Source organism: Gracilinanus agilis, chromosome 2 (genome assembly GCF_016433145.1).
Source record: "Gracilinanus agilis isolate LMUSP501 chromosome 2, AgileGrace, whole genome shotgun sequence".
In the NCBI taxonomy this organism is placed as follows: Eukaryota; Metazoa; Chordata; class Mammalia; order Didelphimorphia; family Didelphidae; genus Gracilinanus; species Gracilinanus agilis.
Genome location: NC_058131.1, coordinates 85545787 through 85568661, shown reverse-complemented (window position 1 = coordinate 85568661; position 22875 = coordinate 85545787). Strand labels below are relative to the sequence as shown.

The 22875-nt window shown below is 38.1% G+C and overlaps 1 protein-coding gene across 2 annotated transcripts in view; it reads right to left on the bottom strand.

The window, feature by feature from the left end:
- Positions 1 to 22608, bottom strand: part of TMEM178A (transmembrane protein 178A) — a 91704-nt gene extending 69096 nt beyond the window's left edge. Inside the window, exons 1-2 of one of the 2 annotated variants that reach the window (XM_044660635.1) lie at positions 22306 to 22583; positions 22047 to 22182 (exon numbers count right to left, since the gene is read on the bottom strand). In XM_044660635.1, coding sequence (XP_044516570.1) covers positions 22047 to 22182; positions 22306 to 22569 — 400 coding nt within the window. In that variant the 5' untranslated portion in view covers positions 22570 to 22583. Of the gene's footprint in view, positions 1 to 22046 lie in introns of both variants that reach the window. The other variant, XM_044660634.1, reaches the window with a different exon arrangement.
- Between the last annotated feature and the right edge of the window lie 267 nt (positions 22609 to 22875).

The following is a 22875-nucleotide window of genomic DNA, read 5'->3' as shown; positions in this document are numbered from 1 at the left end:
GCTCAAATCTCTATTCTGTCACTTATGACTTGTGACCTTGGGCAAGTCACAATCTCACTGGGTCTCAGATTCCATATCTATATATTGAGGGGGATTTGCTAGGTGACCTCTAAGATCTCTTCTGTTGCTACATCTATAATTCTATCATCTTTGAATAATTATGGAGAATTGAAGATGTGCTGTAAGACTGGAGAATGATAAAGATTATTCTAATTTTCTTCCAGAAACAAATGAATAAGAAAGAGGAGGTATACTTCAAATAGTAGTAAGCAACTGAGTTCAAGTTTGGTACTCATCAAAATTATAGACCATATTATTAATGGTGCCAAGAAAACCCCAAATAGGGTCACAAAGAGACAGACATGACTGAAATGACTTAACAATAACAATTACTAATGGGGTGATTTGTGAACATTTGCAAAGGAAAGTGGTAACGATTGAATGCCAGCATAGATCCTTTAAGTCATGCCAGACTAATCTCATTTCCTTTTTTGTCAGGATAATTAATCTGATAGATCAGGGTGATGTTGTAGATGAAGTGTAACTGAGTTTCAGGGAAACATTTGACAGATTCTTTTGTGATATCCCTGTAGACAATATAAAGAGAAGTGGGCTAGATTATAACATAATCAGGGAGATTCCAAGCTAATTAGAGAATTGACCCTGCAAGTACCTCAGGCATGTGTCCTTGGACCTGAGCTTACAACCTATTTATTGTTGACTTGGATGAAGATATAGATAGTCTGTTCCTTGAATGTGGAGATGACACAGAGCTCAAAGGGGTAGCTAATATATTGGGTGTCAGAATCAGAATCCAAAACCTCTCAACAAATTAGAGCAAGAGAACAAATTGAACAAGCTGAAATTAAATAAAAATAGAATAGAAACGGGAAGCTATGTGGTACAGTGGATAGAGTGTTAGGACTATAGTCAGGAAGATCTAAGTGCAAATCCAGGCTCAGACATGGTCTAGCTGTGTGACCCTGAGCAAGTCACTTCTCTCTGTTTGTCTCAGCTTCCTCATCTGTAAAACGAGCTGGAGGTAGGAAGTGGCAAACCATTCCAGTATTTTTGCCAAGGAAATTCCAATTGGAGTCACAAAGAGTCAGACATTACTGAAACAACTAAACAACAACACAATATGAAATCTTACACTTGGGTTCAAAAAGTCAACTACAGAAAGTATGGAATGGAGTAGGCAAAGCTAAATAAAAACTTTATGTTGAAAAACTCTGGGAGTTTAATGATCAATGAAATCAAAGTATCATGGTGTGACATAGTAGCCATAAAAAAATAAATATCATCTTAGCCTATCTTCATAGGGGTATGCTATTCAGGAAAAAAAAGGATAATACAATTGCACTGTGCCTAGTCAGAAGTATTTTCTTCAATATTGGAACTACTTTCTACATTTTTGATGGACATTGAGAAACTGAAAAGCATATAAAATGAAGATATAAAATTGGTGAAAGGACTTGAAATGTCATAAATATATTAGTTAAAGTACTGGAGATGGAAAAGAAGAGGAAGAAGAAGAAGAAGAAGAAGAAGAAGAAGAAGAAGAAGAAGAAGAAGAAGAAGAAGAAGAAGAAGAAGAAGAAGAAGAAGAAGAAGAAGAAGAAGAAGAAGAAGAAGAAGAAGAAGAAGAAGAAGAAGAAGAAGAAGAAGAAGAAGAAGAAGAAGAAGAAGAAGAAGAAGAAGAAGAAGAAGAAGAAGAAGAAGAAGAAGAAGAAGAAGAAGAAGAAGAAGAAGAAGAAGAAGAAGAAGAAGAAGAAGAAGAAGAAGAAGAAGAAGAAGAAGAAGAAGAAGAAGAAGAAGAAGAAGAAGAAGAAGAAGAAGAAGAAGAAGAAGAAGAAGAAGAAGAAGAAGAAGAAGAAGAAGAAGAAGAAGAAGAAGAAGAAGAAGAAGAAGAAGAAGAAGAAGAAGAAGAAGAAGAAGAAGAAGAAGAAGAAGAAGAAGAAGAAGAAGAAGAAGAAGAAGAAGAAGAAGAAGAAGAAGAAGAAGAAGAAGAAGAAGAAGAAGAAGAAGAAGAAGAAGAAGAAGAAGAAGAAGAAGAAGAAGAAGAAGAAGAAGAAGAAGAAGAAGAAGAAGAAGAAGAAGAAGAAGAAGAAGAAGAAGAAGAAGAAGAAGAAGAAGAAGAAGAAGAAGAAGAAGAAGAAGAAGAAGAAGAAGAAGAAGAAGAAGAAGAAGAAGAAGAAGAAGAAGAAGAAGAAGAAGAAGAAGAAGAAGAAGAAGAAGAAGAAGAAGAAGAAGAAGAAGAAGAAGAAGAAGAAGAAGAAGAAGAAGAAGAAGAAGAAGAAGAAGAAGAAGAAGAAGAAGAAGAAGAAGAAGAAGAAGAAGAAGAAGAAGAAGAAGAAGAAGAAGAAGAAGAAGAAGAAGAAGAAGAAGAAGAAGAAGAAGAAGAAGAAGAAGAAGAAGAAGAAGAAGAAGAAGAAGAAGAAGAAGAAGAAGAAGAAGAAGAAGAAGAAGAAGAAGAAGAAGAAGAAGAAGAAGAAGAAGAAGAAGAAGAAGAAGAAGAAGAAGAAGAAGAAGAAGAAGAAGAAGAAGAAGAAGAAGAAGAAGAAGAAGAAGAAGAAGAAGAAGAAGAAGAAGAAGAAGAAGAAGAAGAAGAAGAAGAAGAAGAAGAAGAAGAAGAAGAAGAAGAAGAAGAAGAAGAAGAAGAAGAAGAAGAAGAAGAAGAAGAAGAAGAAGAAGAAGAAGAAGAAGAAGAAGAAGAAGAAGAAGAAGAAGAAGAAGAAGAAGAAGAAGAAGAAGAAGAAGAAGAAGAAGAAGAAGAAGAAGAAGAAGAAGAAGAAGAAGAAGAAGAAGAAGAAGAAGAAGAAGAAGAAGAAGAAGAAGAAGAAGAAGAAGAAGAAGAAGAAGAAGAAGAAGAAGAAGAAGAAGAAGAAGAAGAAGAAGAAGAAGAAGAAGAAGAAGAAGAAGAAGAAGAAGAAGAAGAAGAAGAAGAAGAAGAAGAAGAAGAAGAAGAAGAAGAAGAAGAAGAAGAAGAAGAAGAAGAAGAAGAAGAAGAAGAAGAAGAAGAAGAAGAAGAAGAAGAAGAAGAAGAAGAAGAAGAAGAAGAAGAAGAAGAAGAAGAAGAAGAAGAAGAAGAAGAAGAAGAAGAAGAAGAAGAAGAAGAAGAAGAAGAAGAAGAAGAAGAAGAAGAAGAAGAAGAAGAAGAAGAAGAAGAAGAAGAAAAGAATTTCCCTACAAAACACATAAACACATGATAATTGTCTTCAGCTGTCTGAAAGACTACCATGTGGAAGCAGGAGAAAATGAGTTCTCTTTGACCTTGAGGGTAGAGCTAAGAGCATTGAATTTAAGTTAAAAAAACATACACATTCTAGGAGGATGGAAGGAAAAACTTCCTAACAAAAAGAGTCATTCAAAAGTGGAATGGGCTGCTAGTGAACTTTTTTTTAATTCTTACTTTCTGTCCTAGTAACAGATCTAAAATAGAAGGTCAAGGGCTAGGCAAATAGGGTAAGCGACTTGCCCAGCCCACATGGCTAGGAAATATCTGAGGTTAGATTTGAACCCAGAACTTCCTATCTCCATACCTACTACTCTGTCCACCAAGCCACCTAGCTCCCCTGTTGCTAGAGATCTTTAAACAAAGATGACCAATGGATGACTACTTCTCAGTGATATTGTTGGGAGATTTCCTAATAGTACAGGTTCTACTATATTAATGTCCACTGACACCCCATCCAAATCTCAGGTCTTATGATAGCATGATTTTAACAAGTCTACAATCCTGAAAAAGAGCCTACCTTCTAATCTTCTGCTTTGTCTTGTCCCAGATATAGGAATGAAGTTATATAAGGTAGCAACCACCTAGATTGGTTCTTATTTGGATATATGCCTAGATCCAAGTCCTCATCTCCCTTTTCAATCATCTTCAGACTATGCCACGTCCCATTGCCCTTATATCCCACCTCCTCCCCATTGAGAAGTTGGACTCCAACTCTAGAGCCACCCTCACTCTAAGAATTGGACTTTCATCTTAACTTGCCTAAATCCAAACAATCACTTCACTTCCAAGCCATCTCTGGATCATATACAGAAGGTTTACCAACAATATTCCCTGATTTCTAGCACGCTTGTATGTAGCCCTTCTTTCCTTCCTATCCATTTGTCTATCCATCTATCTATGGTGAATTAAATGATGTCCTAACAATAGCTTCCAAATCTAAAATCCTGTGATTCTAGAACCTTAATAAATCTACTATCCTGATTAATTGCCTGATTTGTCAGTCTTCCATATGATCTTGACTCAAAGCCAGGAATGAAAATAGATAATATCAATTCCTATTTTAATACATGGTATATCACATAGTAGTGAGGTCCATTCCAACTTGGAGATTTCATGATAAAGTGAATTAATAAGTTAATAAATAAAATAATGAATGTGTATTAATTTAGTAAATTCATAAATATCTATAATATAATAAATATATCAACTGAGGCTGAAGCACAGTGCTTGAAGGGGTAGCTAATATGTTGCATAGGGATTGAGATCAAATATATCTTGAGTCTAGACAACTGGGTCAAATCTAATAAGATGACATGTAATAGGGATAAATATAAAGTATTACATTTGGTTAAAAAAAAAAGGTTTTGCAAACACAAGATGGGAGAGTCAAATAGCAGTCTGTCTGAAAAAAGATCTGAGGGTTTTGTGTCTATAGTAATATACAGAAGGCAAAAAGAAGCTAATGTTATCTTGGGCATCCTTAAGAGAAGAGCAGTGTTCAAAATTAGGAAAAGGACTTTTTTACTCTGCCCTCATCAGTCAATTGGATCATTGTGCCTAGCACTGGGCACCATATTTTCAGAAAGGACAGTATGAAACTGGGAAGCTCCCAGAGGAAGGCAATTAGGATGGTGAAGGACCTCAGTGTTAGGTTACATGAAAATCATTTGGAAAAACTCGATATGTTTAGGCAGATGAAGGAAAGACTTGACAGGAAAGAAGACATACTCTCTTCAACAATCCACCATTCTTTGAATGAATGACTTGACAACTCCCTTTTCCAAACAATGGGATGCTCCATGAATACTACCATCTCTGGAGAATGCTATAACCATACTAGAGGTTTCCCAATATTTAAACTAAGAGATCATGAGGAGGAAATGCTTGGTCTTCCCTGTAACCCATTATAAAATGTATTGTTAGATCATAGAAATTCTAGGTTTAGAGGTGAAAGAGACTTGAGAGGTACTTTATTGTTGGTCAATCGTTTTCAGTCTTGTCTAACTCTGACTGACCCCTTTAGGTTTTCTTGGTAAAGATACTAGATTAGTTTGCTTTTTTCTTTTCCACCTCATTTTACAGATGAGAAAACTGAAGCAAACAGGGAAAAGTGACTTGCTCAGGATCACTCAACTAGTTAGTGTCTGAGGCTGGATTTGAACTCAAGACTTCCTGACTCTAGGTCCCAGAATTCTATCTACTGTGCTACATAGTTGCCCTGAAACACCCTCTCTCCACATGTCCACAACCTCTCATTTTCCAAATGAAGAAGAGAATTCAAATAACCTGCCCAAAGTCACACAGATAGTTGTAGCCCATGCAGGACTTAGACTCAGTTTCTCTGATTGTAACTCTTATATAATCCTGACAAGCAACCATGTAGTCTGAGAACATGAATATATCATCCAGGTTTTTTTTTATTGCCCTCCATCCTAAAACCAAAAAACAATCCAAGATTACTTAATTTTAATCCTTTCCCAGACTTCCCTATAGACCAGTTAATTTCTGCCAGTGACTCACTAATGTTTATTCTATTAAATTCTGCTACCATGACTTCACTTTGGGAACTAGAGTCCCTAATCTCATTCCTCTTACCATTCTCTTCTCCTACTGCAATATGCCACCACCCCTTTTCTTTCTTCTATACTCATTTCCTATTTTCTCACCATTTAAAAAGTTTCTCCAGTCTCACATCAAGACTCTCTGCCCTGTTTAAAAAAAAAAACTCCCTTTTTCTTAAAAACCATAAAAGTACATCCTTTTTTCTTATCATTCTCCTTACCATTTGAGTTTTCTTTTCAGAGAGGGAGTTAGCTTTCAAGAGGAGAGAAAAAAGAAATATCTGACTTAAACCCTCCTTGAGCTGACATCTCTGCTGGAATTTTTGTATCTGTTTTTCTACAATGTCAAGAACACTATCAAAACTCACAACATCACCATAATAGCTACTGATAAATAGTTAAAGGATTTTTTCTGTTTGTTTGCATGATTGTCTCCCCCCCCCCCACCCATTTTTTTCCCTAGAGGAGAAAAGCCAATGTGTTCCCAGAAGATTCACTTTAGTCCTCACCACTTTTATTCTCTTTTCTTTGGTTCAATTTTTCACTTTAGCTTTTCAACATATGTTAGTTTATCTGCTTTCAAATCTTCTCCCTTTGTCTGACAGTCAAGTTAAGTGGAGGCACTTGAATACTGATGCCGGGAGTAAGGGAGGGCTAAACCACCTGAGATAAGCAATTCCCAAGAACCAGGGGCTCTGTGTGCACAAACCGCCTTCACATTTCACTGCCACTCTATTACCACAGGACTCACAATTATGTTCTTATTGCACTTTGTCTTCGGCTTCACTGGGAAAGCTTTTTCACACTTTGAAAACGATATGACATTTGATCAATTTTCTTGTTTTAACTATGAGAAGAACATTCAGTGAATGTCCTAATGGGGGTCAAAAGGCTATAATCATGTCACAGTTTAGACTAAGCATTTTCTAGAATTGTGGAGCCAACAGAAATTGTACTCAACTCCCAAAATATATGATGGTATTATCCACTTTTACCAATATAGGTCTCTTGTCCTGCTTGTCATATTTACAAGTTTACTGTCCAAGAAGTCACTAAATTGAAACAAATTCATACTTGGAGTATATACCCTTGTACCTTTCAGTTAGTCAGCATTTATTGGGGCAGCTAGGTGGCACAGTGGATAGTACCTGGTCTGGAGTCATCTCCCAGAGTTCAAATCCAGTCTTAGACATCTATTAGCTGTGTGACCCTAGGCAAGTCACTTCACCTTGTTTGCCTCAATTTCCTCATCTGGAAAATGAGCTTGGAGAAGAAAGTGGCAAACCACACCAGTATCTTTGCCAAGAACATTCCAAAGGGGGTCATGAAGAGTCGGCCATGAACAAAATGTGCCACACACTGTGCTATTAGATATATAAAGAAAGGCCACAAAAGTTAATCATCCGGAAATATTTTTATTTATTGAGTTATTGAGGCAAACACTCATGTTCTTCCACAAATACAAAGTCCTTAAAAATTAAGAAAAATGGGAGTAGTGCTAGAGCTATTAGGTGGTAAAGTGTCAAATCTAGAGTCAGGAGGACCTGGGTTCAAATCTAGCCTCAGACACTCCCTAATTGTGTGATACTTGGTGAGTCACAACCCCAACTGCTAGGTTCTTGCTGCTCCTCTGTCTTAGAACTAATACTAAGATAGAAAGTAAGGGTTTAAAAAAAAGAACAAAATAGAGCTAAAGGAGAAGAGGCATGATTTTCCTGATTCTTTTGTCCCTCTAGGTGTTCTTATTTTCATGACCAGACTATATAGCTACATTATTATCTTATAGCATAGTCAACTAATATTAGATTTTTTTAATGGCATAAATTCTATATGCAAAGTTTCCCAATTATATTATTAGAATTTCTCCTTCTTCCTCATTTTTTTTCCTTTAGAAGAGATACATACTTGTAATTTTATTGATGAGGGGAACTCCCAGCATGGAGTTCCTTCTGTGGCTTATAGTCTTAGAAAGGTTCCTGAGAGTGACTTTTCCATGATCACATAATCAATAAGCATCAGAAACGGGTCATGAATCCAAGTCGTCTTGACTCCAAAGTTGGCCCCTCAGCTCCCTCTGAAGTAGGGCATGGAAGGGAGGATACTGGAAGAAATAGAAGGGCAGTACATACTCCTTTCATACTCAGAAGATATTAATAGTATCCCTTTGGGTCTCGAGGGGATAATTCAAACTGACTGTTTTTTTTTTCTACAGGCAAAATGTAAAGAACTTCCAGTATACTGGGAAATACTCAATAAATTACAAAAGATAAATCCAATCTGTTCTGAGTAATTCCTGATAACTGAATCTAAAATGTAGTTTGTACTATTGTGCTCTTTTTCACTCTGTTGGTATACCCATAACATTATTGTTTGGTCTGCAATCAGCTCATCTGGCTGGGTTACAAGGAAGATGGAGTTCAGTGAGTACATTCCTGTTATTCAGCAGGAAACAAAGGCTGTCAGCTTTCGACAGCCTCAGCCTCTCGTGCTCCAAGAACTTCAGTTAAATCTTGCATTAAAGCAGATTAATCACCACAATCATTTTCAAACCCAGGAATTCACGAGGTGAAAACAAAGGAGAGCTGAAATCACCAGTTGCCAGTTTGGAGAAGAAAATCGATTTCTCTAATAATACAAATGCCTTTATTATGATAAGAATCATTACAATCAGAAGGGCAAATCATTAGAGAATAGTGATGGTGACTTTCTTCTGCTAATGGGAGAGAAATAGATAGGAAATTAAACCTAGTCTAACCAGTCACAATTACGTTCCCTGAATTAATGAAATAATTAAGAAGGGGAAAAAAGGTTTGGGTCCAAATGAGTCAAACTTGACATTCCCATTGCTTCCCTTGATAAATTCACTGCCAGGCTTCTGCTTCACTTTCAATAATGGAGATCTGCCTTTTTATTTTGTCTGTATGGATGATTTCATTTTTTTCTCTCTGATAGAGATTAGCAACTCTTCTGAAATGTAAATAACAATGATAATGTTTATATAGTGCTTACTATGTGCCAGGCACTGTGCTAAGTGCTTTACAATTATCTGATTTGATCCTCACAGTCTTAGGTAGCTCCTTGGGATGATGAGAGATTAAGTGACTTGTCCATAGTCACACAGTTAGTTCATTATCATCGTCATAAATAATAACAGTTGCTGGAATTTATACAGAGTCTTAAAGTTTACAAAATGCTTTATACATGTTATTTATCTCCTCTGATCCTCACAGCTCTGTGAAATAGGTTCCTCCCTTAACTGCATTTTAGAAACATAGAAATTGAGACTTAGAGAGATTAAATGGCATAGTCACACAGCTAGTAACTATGCTGGATTTGAACTCAATTCTTCCTGACTTAAAGTCTAGCGCTTTACCCACTGTCTTCCTGATGCAATGAATGCCCTATCTCTGCTGTCCCTCTGTATTAGTTATTTTAAATAGTAGTTGACATAGTTGGAAATGTTTCTGCTCCTCAGAAGTTTGTCTCCCACTACAATAAAGAGTACCCCAAATTATAAAGAGTCTGTCTCCTGGGGAGCAGGTAGGTGGTTCAGTAGATTGAGATCTAGAGATCTCTAGGTCTAGAGATGGGAGGTCCTGGGCTCAAATTTAGCCTTAGACATTGCCTAGTTGTGTAACTCTGAGCAAGTCATTTAACCCTCATTGCCCAGCCCTTACTACTCTTCTGCCTTAGACCCAGTACAGAGTATTGATTCAAAGATGGAAGGTAAGAGTTTAAAAAAAGAGTGAGAGAGAGTCTGTCTTGTAGAATGTAAGAAATCTGAGCTGTGAAAAAGCCAGAATCAGTAGCAAAAAAAAACTATATGTATCTAATCAATCTGTGACGTAGGAAACATTTTTTTCCCTTGAAGCTAAATGTTATCCGCAAAGTAAAAAAGAATGAAATGTCAGTGATTCTGGTGAATATGTTCACATAATCGTTTAAAGCAATTTCTATTTTTTGTGTGTGTTTAAAGCCTAATTTGAAATCTCAATTCTTCTGTGAAAATAAGAACTGAAGAAATGTTTGAATTGTTTTTATTTCCTGCATCGTGCCCAGTGCTTAGCACAGTGCGTGGCATGTAGTAGGCACTTAATAAATATTTATTGATTGACTGATGTCCAAGATGACTTAATAAATAAGAAACTCCTTACTTTGTTAACTTCATAAATATATTGTGTTGAAGCATTCACATACAAAAAAAGAAAGAAACATCCAATTGTGTGTTTTCAGCCTCAACCAGAAGTAGTTCAGATGAAACTACACACCTGGATAAGACATGATCTATGTCAGATGTTCTATGCGGTGGGGGAGGCTACTTTTGATACTTCATGTAATGTAAGAAGTGGAGCAGAGACAAATTCATGTGCCGAGTCTCACTAAGTCATAGACTCTCAGAGAAATGTGCTATGGACACTATCTAGTAAAAGCCATACTTGAATAAGAATGCCCTCTATCATATACCTAACGAATAGTCATCCAGTCTTTATTGAAGACCTCCAGTGAGAGAGAACCCATTATTTGTTGAGACAACTCATTCCATTATTAGATAAGTCTAATTGTTTGGCAGTTTCCTTATATCCCATCTAAACTGGGAGACCAGTATGGATCCTATTCCTAGATCTGGCAAGAGGAAATAAGGACCTGAATGAAGGTACACTAGCTGTGTGAATGGAGAGAAAGGGACAGAGGTGACAGATGAAGGAGTCATACGTTCAACCAGATATGGCAGGCTTATCCATATTCTTCCTGATATGTGGCTCTCAGAACCAAGCACAATAATCCAGAAAGAAGGAGCCCAATGAAGGCAGAAAATAGAAAGACAATTGCTAGCACCCTAGTCTTAGAGACTTTACTTTTCTTAAAAGAGTCTAAGATCATACGAGTTTTTGGGGGGGAGTCATATTACTGTGATGAAGTTCATAAAATTCTCAAGATCTTTTTCAGATGACTTTCTATCTGGTTATGACTCTACTATCTTGCCCTGGTGAAGGTGATTTTTTTTTAGCCCAACTTACATTTCTATCTATTAGATTTCAATTTACTAGATTTAATTCAACTTTTAAACTAGCCAACATATATTGAAACTGACTTTGTCATCTAATGGGCTAGCAATGGCACCTGCCTTGTCATCTGTAAAATCACTACTGTGATACTCCAACGTATCTGTAGTCTCATTGATGTGGACAGCCTCACCAACAAAGAACAATATAACCTATACATAATTCAATTCTGAGCAACTCTAGTTCATGAAACTCTGAATCTGTTCAGAAATCTGTCCCTCTAAGATATCCACCTGGTGTGGTAGAAAACTTCCTCACATTATCTTGACATTCCCTAGATACCATAGGAAGCTATTTATTAGTTATCTTAGCTCTTGCTACATGTACAGCTGATCTCTCTCTCTCTCTCTCTCTCTCTCTCTCTCTCTCTCTCTCTCTCTCTCTCTCTCTCTGTCTGTCTGTCTGTCTCTCTGTCTCTCTGTCTCTCTCTCTGTCTCTCTGTCTCTCTCTCTGTCTCTCTGTCTCTCTCTCTCTCTTTGTCACATTTCTCTAATGACATACTTTACCTTGCTTCTCATTTATTTAGAATGTGTGAAAGATATCAAAGAAAGATGAAAAAAGAGTTCAAAGAAGGAGGAAAAGGACCCATGTGTATGAAAATATTTATAATGGCTCTTTTCATGGTGACAAAGAATTAAGGGGCTACTCACCAAATAGAGAATGGCTCAACAAATTATGATAAATGAATGAGATAGGTTACTGTTCTGTAGTAAGAAATGATGATAACATTTTAGTGAAACCTGGGAAGACTTGTATGACTTGTTATAAAGCGAAGTTAGGAGAACCAGAGAATAATTTATATAAGAGCAATATTTTAAAGATAGTTAACATTGAAAAACTTAATAACTCTGATCAACACAACACAACAACCAGAATTACAAAGGATTTGTGAAATATACTGCCCGCTCTCCAAGTTGATAGCCATTGGACTCAGAGTGCAGATAGAAGACTGTTTCTTCTCTTTATTTTTCTTTCAAAATGGCTAATTCAGGAATTTGTTTTGCACATTTTCACAATTTTGTAATGAGCATTGTTTTTTATGCCTTTTCAATGGTTGGGGAGGGGAGGGCAAAGGGAATTTGAAACTAAAAATAAATAAAATTGAATTTTGTAAAAAACATGGAACATATGGCCCTCTACTCACACATTTCACGTGTCTCTCCAATCCCTGTCCATGATCACTATCTTCATTTCTTTGGACACTGTTGTATTTCTTGGTCTACAGCTATACAACATCATGGCAAGAAAGTTTATTTTATACATGCATACACACATACATACATACATACATATGTACATGTGTGTGCATATATGTGTATATATACATATATATATATATATATATATCTTTCATTACTTTCAGTGAAGCATGTTTCTCTCCCAACAGAGAGTTGATGAGCTCTGGGTATAGAATGAGGAATGTCTGGGGAAATATGGCCAATGCGATGGGTTTGTTTTTTTTTTAACTTAATGGGAGACATCATTGAAAGTGACAACTATGTTTGAGTGAGAGTAAGTTGATTATTTGAGGGTTTTAGAAAGCAAGCAAGGCTTATCTTTTTGAATTACAGGTCTCTAGGATAAAGTTTACCTGAATCCTCCAAGTAATCAACTCTATCTTTACATTATTATTTTTTAAAATATTGATTAAATGATGAGCCTTTGCTTTAAGAAAAGGCTTGTGAAAAGGCCTGTAATATTTCCTGAAGGCAAATGATCTCCTCTTCCTGTTCAATTCTGGGCCCAGCTCATTGTCCACTTGCCTCGTATACATCCAAGAGGTATATACCCCAAGATGAGTTTTCAAGTTTGTCCATCCAATTGCATATTAAGAGTCTGTTCAACAAGCATTCTCGGTGCACTTGATTTTTCCTTTGATGATAATCAGGCCAAATTCATTTGCGTGATTATAGATCTAATTTAGGAAGTTCTACAATGTTCCAGGGCTTGATGCCAGCAGCACAATGTCATCAGCAGACAGAAACATCTGAAGGATCTCACTATCTATAGGGAATCCCTCTTTGATCTGGGCACCCTTCTGAGCTTCCATGACAGTGGTGAACACCTTAGGTGAGCATCTGTCTCCCTCCCTATTTCATGCCTCACTTCATAGTAATAATCAATGTGTCATAGAACAAAGTTACCTCTGTTGTTACATCTTTCAAGGACTCTTGTATGATTTTTGACATTTATTTATATGCCAGGACTAAGTCTGGCTGTCCTGCACAGACTATTAATTTCACAGAGAATAAACAGCAGGAGAAACAGATAAATCATTAGGAGAATGATGAGAAAATCTTGTGAACTCTTTACAAATCTTTCTCCCCTACCACACTTTATGTATCAACAACAGAGTTTTTAAAGGTTTATATATATATGTGTGTGTGTGTGTGTGTGTATGTACATATATATAGAGAGAAATATACATATTTCTATTCGTGATTTTAAAATAGTCATGAAACTTCTAGTTTGGTGAGCATTTGAGTAAAATATTCAAATACAAATAATTTAGACAAGTTATAGATTACCTATTCAGTATTTCAAGCTTTATTTTCTGATATTACATATAAGCCAGTTGGACAAAAAACTACAATGTTGGTTTTCTTTTAACTTACAGGGCATGATAAATTATTCACATTTTGGTTTATATAAATAAGTTATCTACATACATGTATATAACCATTGATGGACTATTTTTAATTTTAAATTAAATATATGTGATTGGAAAGAAGCAATGCTAACATTACTTCAATGATTCAATTTCCTCTCCAAATTTTTTCTTCTAAAATTCTTTAACCTCTTGATTCTTAGTAATATATCCAGAAATGCTAACAGTGCTGATTTGCCATACACCTGAAAGAAGCATTATCTACGTTGTATTTTCTTGACTTACTTTCTCTCTAATTGTCTACCAGTCTATATGTTCATTTGCCTGAAAATAAGGGCTAATTCCACTATGGACTGCCTGCTCCCCAACAAGGACTAGTATTTTAATACTTCATAGTTCATCCTCACCATTCACCTTCAACATCATTAAAATCCCGTCTCCTGAGTGAAAACCTTAATCCATAATTGTCCTTCCCTGATATCCTAATGTCTACTTTGGCCATATGACCATTTCCCTGAAAGAACTTAATCTTTACTCCCCAAACTCCCTTGCTATTCCATCTTACAATCTTCTCAACCCCCTTAAGGACATGGCCATCTCAACATCAGATCAAAAGAATGGAAGTGTTTGGGGAGTAAAGAACTGCCAGTTTTGCTCTAAGTCCTAGCAATTCAGGGTCAAATCATGAGTCACCTTCCAATTAACTACCAACTTATACAAGGACATTTGGAATAAGTATTCCAGAAACAGTTTCTGGCTTTGGCTGATAAAAAAAAAAAGCCAGTGCCTAGTTAGTTCCTATGGAGTAGCCCGGGACACTGAACAAGAAACACCAACTATTACTGAAAAAAAAAAATACTTTTTCAAGATTTTTAATTAAATTGATAGAAAAAATAGTTCCATTGTCCCCTAGCCTAGCCCAACCATATCTGGGGTTTTTTTTGGTCCGTTTGGAGTAGCATATTTTAAAAAATACATTGACAAGCTAAAATGAGTCCAGATGAGGACCACTTGGATGATGAGAGTTTTAGAAATCATCCATCTATATTACTTCAATGATCTTGTCAGTACTTATTGCAACTCATCCATGCCTTCTTCTCCTATGTAATATTTGTCCATATTCTCACTAGTTGGAAGATAATCCCAACAAATTAGAAACTATGTCATAGGAAAAATAGTCAAAGGAATTGGAGTAATTAAGTTTAAGGAAGATGAAGGAGAGTGAGCTTCAAGAATCTTAACAAAGTAACAACCAGAGAAAATAGACTTAGTCTATGTTCTTCCAGATCAGAGGTTCTTAACCTCATGCCATGAACCTCTTTGGAGACAGTCTAGGGAAGTCTCTGAAGTCCTTTTCAGAAGAATTTTTTCTTAATCCATAAAGTAAAATATATAGGATTACGAAAGAAACCACTTATATTGAAATAAAGTTACTGTATTGTTCCCATTCAAATTTATGGACTCTCTGAAATCTATTCATGGACTTCCATCCCTTACTGTAAAAGGCAAAATTAGAAATGACAAAGGAAGGGATTCTAAATGAATTAGACTTTTGCAGCTACTTTGAAAACTAGAGCCTTTCCCAAAAGAAGCAGATCTATTTGCTGAAAGCAAGAAACCTTTAGTGCAGATGCATCTAAACTGACATGAGGCTCCCTTGGGAGGAGAGGGGGGCAGGATAAATAATCAAGGATGTCCTTGGCAGTAGAGAAAGGGGTGGAGAAAGCATGCAAGGCTATGACCAAGAAGGGCTCTGGGTCTGAGATATCATGATCTTCAGGCCATGACAGAAGGAAGATCAAGTATGGTACTATTGGAAGCTAGCCTCCAGAACTGGCACATCCAGATCATGACAACCTTTTGTGACTCCTCCTAGTTCTATGGGCAAGATGCCTCAGTACTTTATCCTCCATACCAGGGTTTCTTAATAACGTAGACTGACATGACACCCAACAGCTCCTGGGACAATTTCACTTGCAATCGTTATTCATACACTGGGCAATCCACCTACCAGAAAAGTAATTAATAGGTTCCCATGGCTTTTACACGGAAGGAAAGGGTATGTCTAATTTTTTTCCTATCTCAGATGTCACAGGCAGAGAGATGTTAAGGACTGGGTGGTAAGGTCTGCTTGAGTACAACATAGGTCCTGGAAATTTCCATGGAAATTTGTAAAATTGAGGTTTCCAGTTAAGAGATTTCTAGAAAAAGGGACAGAAATGGGGCAACTAGGAGCTCAGTGGATAAAGTGCCAGGCCAGGAGTAGGGAGGGTCTAGGTTCAAATCTGGCCTCAGACACTTTCTAGTTGTGTGATCCTGGGCAAGTCACTTAACCTCATTTTCCTAGCCCTTGCCCTTCTGTCTTGGAGCTATTACTAGGACAGAAAGTAAAAGTTTCTAAAAAGGGGACATAGCATGTTAGATAATAATTGGAAGCACATATAGGGCAGAGATAGCCTGGGATAAGTAAGCCTTATAGATTTTAGGGAGGCAAAAATAAAAATGAATGAAAAAATTTAAAACTACAGAGGTTTGTTTAAATGATATATCAATTCCACATAACAAATAACTTTCAGACATCAAGAGTTGTCTAAAAATTAAAATAGACTATCTTGAGAAATAGCAATTTCCTTATTACTAGTTACAAGAAGAGACTATATGTGCCATCTGTTAGAGATGTTGGAGAAGGAAATTCTTCATTGAGTCAAAAGATAAACTAAATAACCTCAAAGTCCTTTCTAACTCTAAGATTATGCATTTCTAGGAAGGAAGGAAATAAGCATTTATTAAGTGTTCACTGAGAAAATCAAATTGATATTGTCTCCATTTTTGTAACTGATTCTATTTTGTTATTGATTTCATCCTGTATCACTGCAGACATTTTCCTAACTGACTAAGTCATGTTTCATTTGTCTCAGAATTAAGTTTGGAAATACAGCTTTCCTGTAAATCACTCATTGTCTCTAAGTTATGTTAAGTTTAGAAATTCAGTATTCCAGCTAATCACTGTTAAATTCTTGCCTCAAGGAAATCTGTTATCCTTCAAGGATGAAGGTGGATACCAGGGAATCTGGTCTGTTATCCAAATTGTGTGATCCACTATTGATAAACTGTCCCTGTAGGTGGACCCAAACAAGGACATTTCTTAGCAACAGAATGGAAGGAGAGGTTTTTGCTAGCCTCTCATTCCCAACTTCTACTCAGTCATATTGTTCCTCATACCTATGATGATCCAGGGTTTGTAACCAATTATATTGTTGTCCCCATCTATGATATTGCTTTCTTTTTTTCAATGCTCCTTCTTTTGTCTGTAAAAATGATTTGTCTTCCCTGATTTGGGATCTCTTGCCTCACTCAGGAAAAATTTCAGTTCTTTTCTAGCCTTATCAACAAATTGTATATGCTTGGAACCTTGTGCCTTCATTTACCTTAATTTAAATTAAGACATTACTATGTGGTGAGCACTGTACTAAGCATTTTACAAATATCTTGTCATTTGATCATCACAACAACCCTGATAGGTAGGTACCATTATTATCCCCATTTTGTAATTGAGGACACAAGTTAAGTGACTTATCCAAGGTCACATAGCTAATAAGTGTTTAAGACTGAATTTGAACTTAGGTCTTCCTGACTGCAGACCTAGTGTTCAACCCATGGCACTGCCTAGTTGTTATTTATTTCTACTCATAAAAGTTCAGAACTTTCAATACTTTACTGTTATGGATTAAGAATATTTTGGTTAATATATTATATATACATATTAAACATTTTATTTACATGTAAATATATTATCTGTCAAATTGATAGTCTCCATTTTTGTAATTGATTTCTATTTTGTTATTGATTTCATCCTGTATCATTGCCAAAATTTTTGTAACTCTCTAAGTCATGTTTCATTTGTCTCAGAATTAAGTTTAGAAATTCAGCTTTTTAAGTTTATAGACATATGTGTAGTTAAAGAAAATGGAGGACAAAAGATAATCAGCTGCTGGAGAGGGACCCAGGAATTATTAAACTCCATTGCTTAAAAAACCAACCCATAAACTCTCTAGAATTTTAAGAAATTTGTTACTGCTTTCTTCTCATATACTATATAAGATATCTTTGCAAAAGTGTTCATGTTCATTGTTTTCTTCTCATTAGCTTCCTTAGAGACATTGCCTGACTCAACGTCACTGACTCAGCCTAGCTCATTTTGTGCATACCTTTTTTGAAATAGACCCTAGAGTTCTTGCCTTGCACAGAACCATCATTAATCCCCATCTTCTTCCTGTCATGGATTGAAGATTATCACAACTGATGCCATGGATATATCCTTGATTTTATCCACTCCAACATACAAGACATTCAAGATGTTTGAGCCAATATCTACAATTTTCTTGGAAATCCACATTTATTCTAAGGCCAGTCTGGTATGCTCTGCTATTACTTGTCTTTAGAATGAGTCCAGGCTCCAAGAAATTACCAAGATACATTCATATCATATGAGCAGAATTTCAGCTCCTGGACAGATCTTTCGGGATTACTCCCTGCCAGAATCCCTTTACCTCTAGAACTAGACTAGTTCAAGACTGAGAAGAAAGAGGCAACAAGTGACAATAACCTAAGCAATTTCCCAGCTGAGATGGGTACTGTGAAATCTTTTTGCATGCATTTTTTATGAAGTAGGTGCATACCACTACTCACATTTAACATGCCAAAATGGAATCAGGATCTTATACCACTTGTCAATTATCAAGAAATGTTAGTTGTAAAAGTGAAAAAAAAAAAAAGCCTGAGTCCAGAAAAGCGATCTCGTTCTTTAGTCATTATGTCATTCTTTTTTTTATATATATAATTCATTAAGACAATGAGGAAAAGTGGATAGAAGGTCAGTGATGGAGGTAGGGAGACTGATTTAGTACTGCCTCTACAGTATACTATCTATATGGCAATAGTCAAGTCTTTTAATCTTTTGTCCCAAGAAACAATCTAATACTGCATCTTACAAATATGTTGCTAACTAATGGGGATGGAAGAAGTCATTACAGACATGAATTCGAGACACCATCAAAATGATAATTCTACATCCTTGTATTTTTACTTTAGAAAAAGAGAAAGAAAGAAAACTACATAACATCTATTAACATCAGTTAGCAACAATTAAAAGTAAAAAATCCTTAACTCATATTAGCACAAAAGGTCTCAGCCTAAATAAAATACATTGAATTCACCATTATTATTCATTGAACTTTAAAGCTAAAAGGCATTTTTATCCATTATCTACTTCAATCTCTTTCTCTAGGAAATGTCCAGAGAATTCAGTTGACTTCCAATATCACCCAGTTGGTTTATGACAGAAATGAGCTGGGGAAGATCATGCCAGACTTTTTTTCTTACCTCTCAAGTTTTCATTCCTTTTTTAAATGAAGCTCAGCCTAACAATTAAGTTCCACCAATTATCACACTCCATAATGTGTTTCCAAACTATCTTCTTCCATTCCTTGTATTCCCTTTCATGGACTTTGTGTTCCAGCCAAACTGGATTAGTAGTTATCCTCTGAACTCAACATTTAATTTCTTATCTCTGCCCATTTTATATGCTCTCTCTGATGCCTTCAATACAGTCCATCCTTGTCTGTGCCTCTCGGAATTATTATCTTCCCCTGACACTCAGTTATCTCTTTTTTAAAAAAGGTTTCCTTTTTTCTCCTTCTTCCTCTACCACTGTGCTTTCCATTGAAACTAACATCACAAAGACATAATTACACAAGGTATAGAGTTAGTCCTGTAAAAATCTTAGATATGGTCTAGGACAATTCTTTGTTGGTTAGACGGCACACTGGATAGAGCAACAGACCTGGAGTCAGGAAGACTTGAGTTCAAATCTTACCTCACACTTATTAGTGGTGTGATCCTGGGCAAGTCACATAATGTTATTTACCTCAGTTTCCTTATCTGTAAAATGAACTGGAGAAGGAAATGGCAAAACACTCTAGTATCTTTGCCAAGAAAACCCCAATTCTCTCACTTCACAGATGAAGAAGCTGGGGCACAAAGAAATTAAATGATTTGCCCAAACATATATGATTAGTTGATGGCAGAGCCAGGACTATAATAATCATTTCTTTATTCCCCATGCCATACACAGAATTCTGTGAATATCATCAATGTAATAGAGCCTACCCAATTTTGACTTGAAAGCAATCTAAAAGTATCCAGTCATATAGAATGGATTTTATCTAGAAAATTTTGAGTGGTTTTGCTAGCATAAATGGATTGCTTTGTAAGAACCATTGAGCTCTCCATCACTGGAAGATGGATGACCATCTGTCAGTTATGTTAGTAGATGGGATTCCTGCAGTGGGTTGGATTAGATGATCTCTGAGTTCCTGTCCAATTCTAAGATCCCAGAGTGCTAATCCAATTCAATTCAGCAAAGATTCATTAAATACCTACTATGAGCAAGGATGGCGACATGAAGGCGAAAACAATTCCCTCCCCCTGAAGGAGTTTCCATTTTACTGGGGGAATACAGCATTCCTACAAATGAGTCAGTATCAGTGCCAAGTAGTTTTGTGTCTCAATTAACCACTATACTTTTTAAAGTCTATTGTAGGGGAGGAGGGTTAAACGATCCTGGGGGTGTTCCTATTCACCCTATTTAGATCTGAACTCTGCCCTGCTAATACTCAAATACTGGTGAGGCTATAACTTAGAGGGAAAGAGAAAAGCACCTGCTAGAGCAGAGTGGGAGGGAAGGGGTTGAGAAGTATAAGGAAATGCAGCATTATCATCTCCAAAGAAAGACCACACTGCTTAGCTTTTGCAACTGCTTTGTCTCAGTGATGTTCTATAGCTGAGTGGACAAATACTTCAAACCACCTTTTTCCATGTGCTATGCTATGATCAAAATTAATTATGCAGCCTCTTTATGAGATGAAATCATATCTGGATGCTAGTTAGAAGGGTAAAAAAGGTATACTTCCCAGAAGAGGTTATTGTCTCAGACCTTCATGAAAAGAGTTGGAGTCTTTCCATGCACTGGCAGATTTTGATGGCAGTATCCAGCTGAGTTAGCTCTGGGAAAGGGGAAGTTGACATGTTTGAGAAATGAGAAATGTGGCAACTTGCATCACTCTGAAGGCCAACACATTATTAACTTCTCCTTTCTATCCAATCTCATTTCAAGCAATAGCTGGATACAAATCTGTTTGTTTGTTTATAAGTTATGGAAGGGGTCTAGAATATTAAAATGAACTGATTTCTGAGTGTTTGCTCTTCCCTAATGTTGTACCAATATGAAAAAGGCTTCTTTTATTTCTAAAAGTTCAGGAAATTTTTCAATATTAAACAAGAAATTCTAAAAATACAGGAAACATACACCTACTACTAAAACAAAGTGTTTACAGGAATCTGATTGCTGTGAAAACTTTTAAAGTACACCAACAGTTTCAGGCTTTTAAGTAGGTGTTTTGAAGATTTTTTGATAAGCTTACTGCTACTATTTAAGTCGTTGGTCCCTTCCTGAAAACAAAAACAAAATTTAAAACATCAGTGACATAAGATCAGAAGAGAAGCATGTTCTCAAGAGAGGGAAGGTGTTAATAAAATTTCAAGTGCTCAAATTCTACCTTAAAAGGGTTATGGCTGATTCTATCTTTAGCTCACCCTGGTGTGCCTAGGCACTACAGTTGGTGTGGTGATTCATCAGAAAGCCTTAGAAAAGTAGGTGTTAGTATCTGCCATATGGGCTGCTATATCTTGCCTGCAACCAATGAATTACCGGCACTTTGGATCTAAGCTGCAAATTCCTTGAATATTGTACATTGGTAGCTCTAACCTCCTTTTGGAGGAACGCTTCTTTTGTATTATTGCTCTCCATTAGCTTCCACTGGCTGCAATGAGGGCAGCAGTTCAGTCAAAGCCCAATACAGCATGCAGACCGAGAGAATGCCGGTTTGTCCCCTCCGGGGTTTGCACCACTTTTCATACAAGAGGAAACCTATACTCTAAAAGCATTCTAAAGCAAAGCACAAGTTGTGGAAGAAACCGAGTTGGAAGGTGTTTTTGATGGTCACTAATGGAATAGAGAGGTAGACAGACAAGGCGTACACATGTATACCAAGACAGACATGCACACACAAAGACAGATAGAGAAGAGGAGGATGGATAAGAAGGGGGAGAAAGGCAAAAGCAGGGGGTGAGGGGGGGAAAGGGATTTGGGAGGCAAAAGCAGAATGAGGGATCTTGGAGGAAGAAAAACGAGGGAAAACGGAAAGAAAAGGAAAGGGGAGCCGAAGAGTGCAAAAGGGGAAGGAAAGGATCGAGAAGGGACTGGACAGGTGGAAAGAATCTGAAAGAGAAAAGAGTGGGAGAAAGGGATGGTGAGGATGCGAGCAGGAGCTACGTCCCGCCTGCCCACACTCTGCCCCTGCCCAGACCCAGAGGTCCGACGCGGAGAGTGCGCACTGTCCGGGGGAGCTGTCCAAAGGGCCACTGCGAACCTCCCGCTTCCCTCCTGCCCTTAGGAGTGAGGATGGGGGCAGACGGAGTCTAGAGCAGCCCCCTCCCCCGCGGCGCTGCCACCTCACCTTTGAGGATCAGGTTGTCAATGTCCCTATCGATGCCTAGGAAGTAGCACTTCCTCCAGAGGCCAGAGTAGGTGGCGAAAAGCGGGCGGCCACATTCGGACTCCAGCACGCCGAGCCCCAGGAGGGACCGCCAGTGCTCCAGCAGCAGCAGCTCGTCCTCCGGCCGCCCGGCGCCACGGCTGCTGCCCCCGCTACTGCCACCGCTCTCGCCACCGCCGCCACCGGAGCTGCCAGCGCCTCCTCCTCCGGCCGACGCCGCCTCAGGGGCCGCGGGGCTGCGCCAGCCAGGGAGCAGCTTGCGGCCGTGTGGGGACGAGTCCCGCAGCGGCAGGTGGGACAGTGGCATGAGACGGTTCTTCTGATCTGGGGGGTCGGCGCCCGCGCGGCTCCGTTCGCAGCTCTCCTTGTGCCGCCGAGGGTCCGTCTCGTACCAGTGGTCGGTGAAGATGGCCGTGACGAGCAGCCCCAGAGAGCAGAGGCTCAGACACAGGCTAAGCGCCGTGATGAGCGCCCGTGGCTCCATCCCTCGTCTCGCCAGCTTGCCTGCCTCTCGTGTGTCTCTTGCCTCTCGTGCCTCGCCTCCACTCGCGTCCGCGGCGGGGCCGGGGCCGGGGCCCGGGCCAGGACTGCAGCCACAGCCGCCACTGCCGCCGCCGCCGCCGCCGCGCCGACCCACAAGCTGGGCTCCGGCGCCGCCGCCGCCGCTGCCGCCGCTGCAGTTAGACACAATGCACTTTGCTTCCCTCTCGACTCCCTCTCTCCCTCCCTCTTTTTCTCTCCCTCGTTCCCCACCCGCCCCCAATCTCGCTCCCACGGTCTCCCCTCCCTT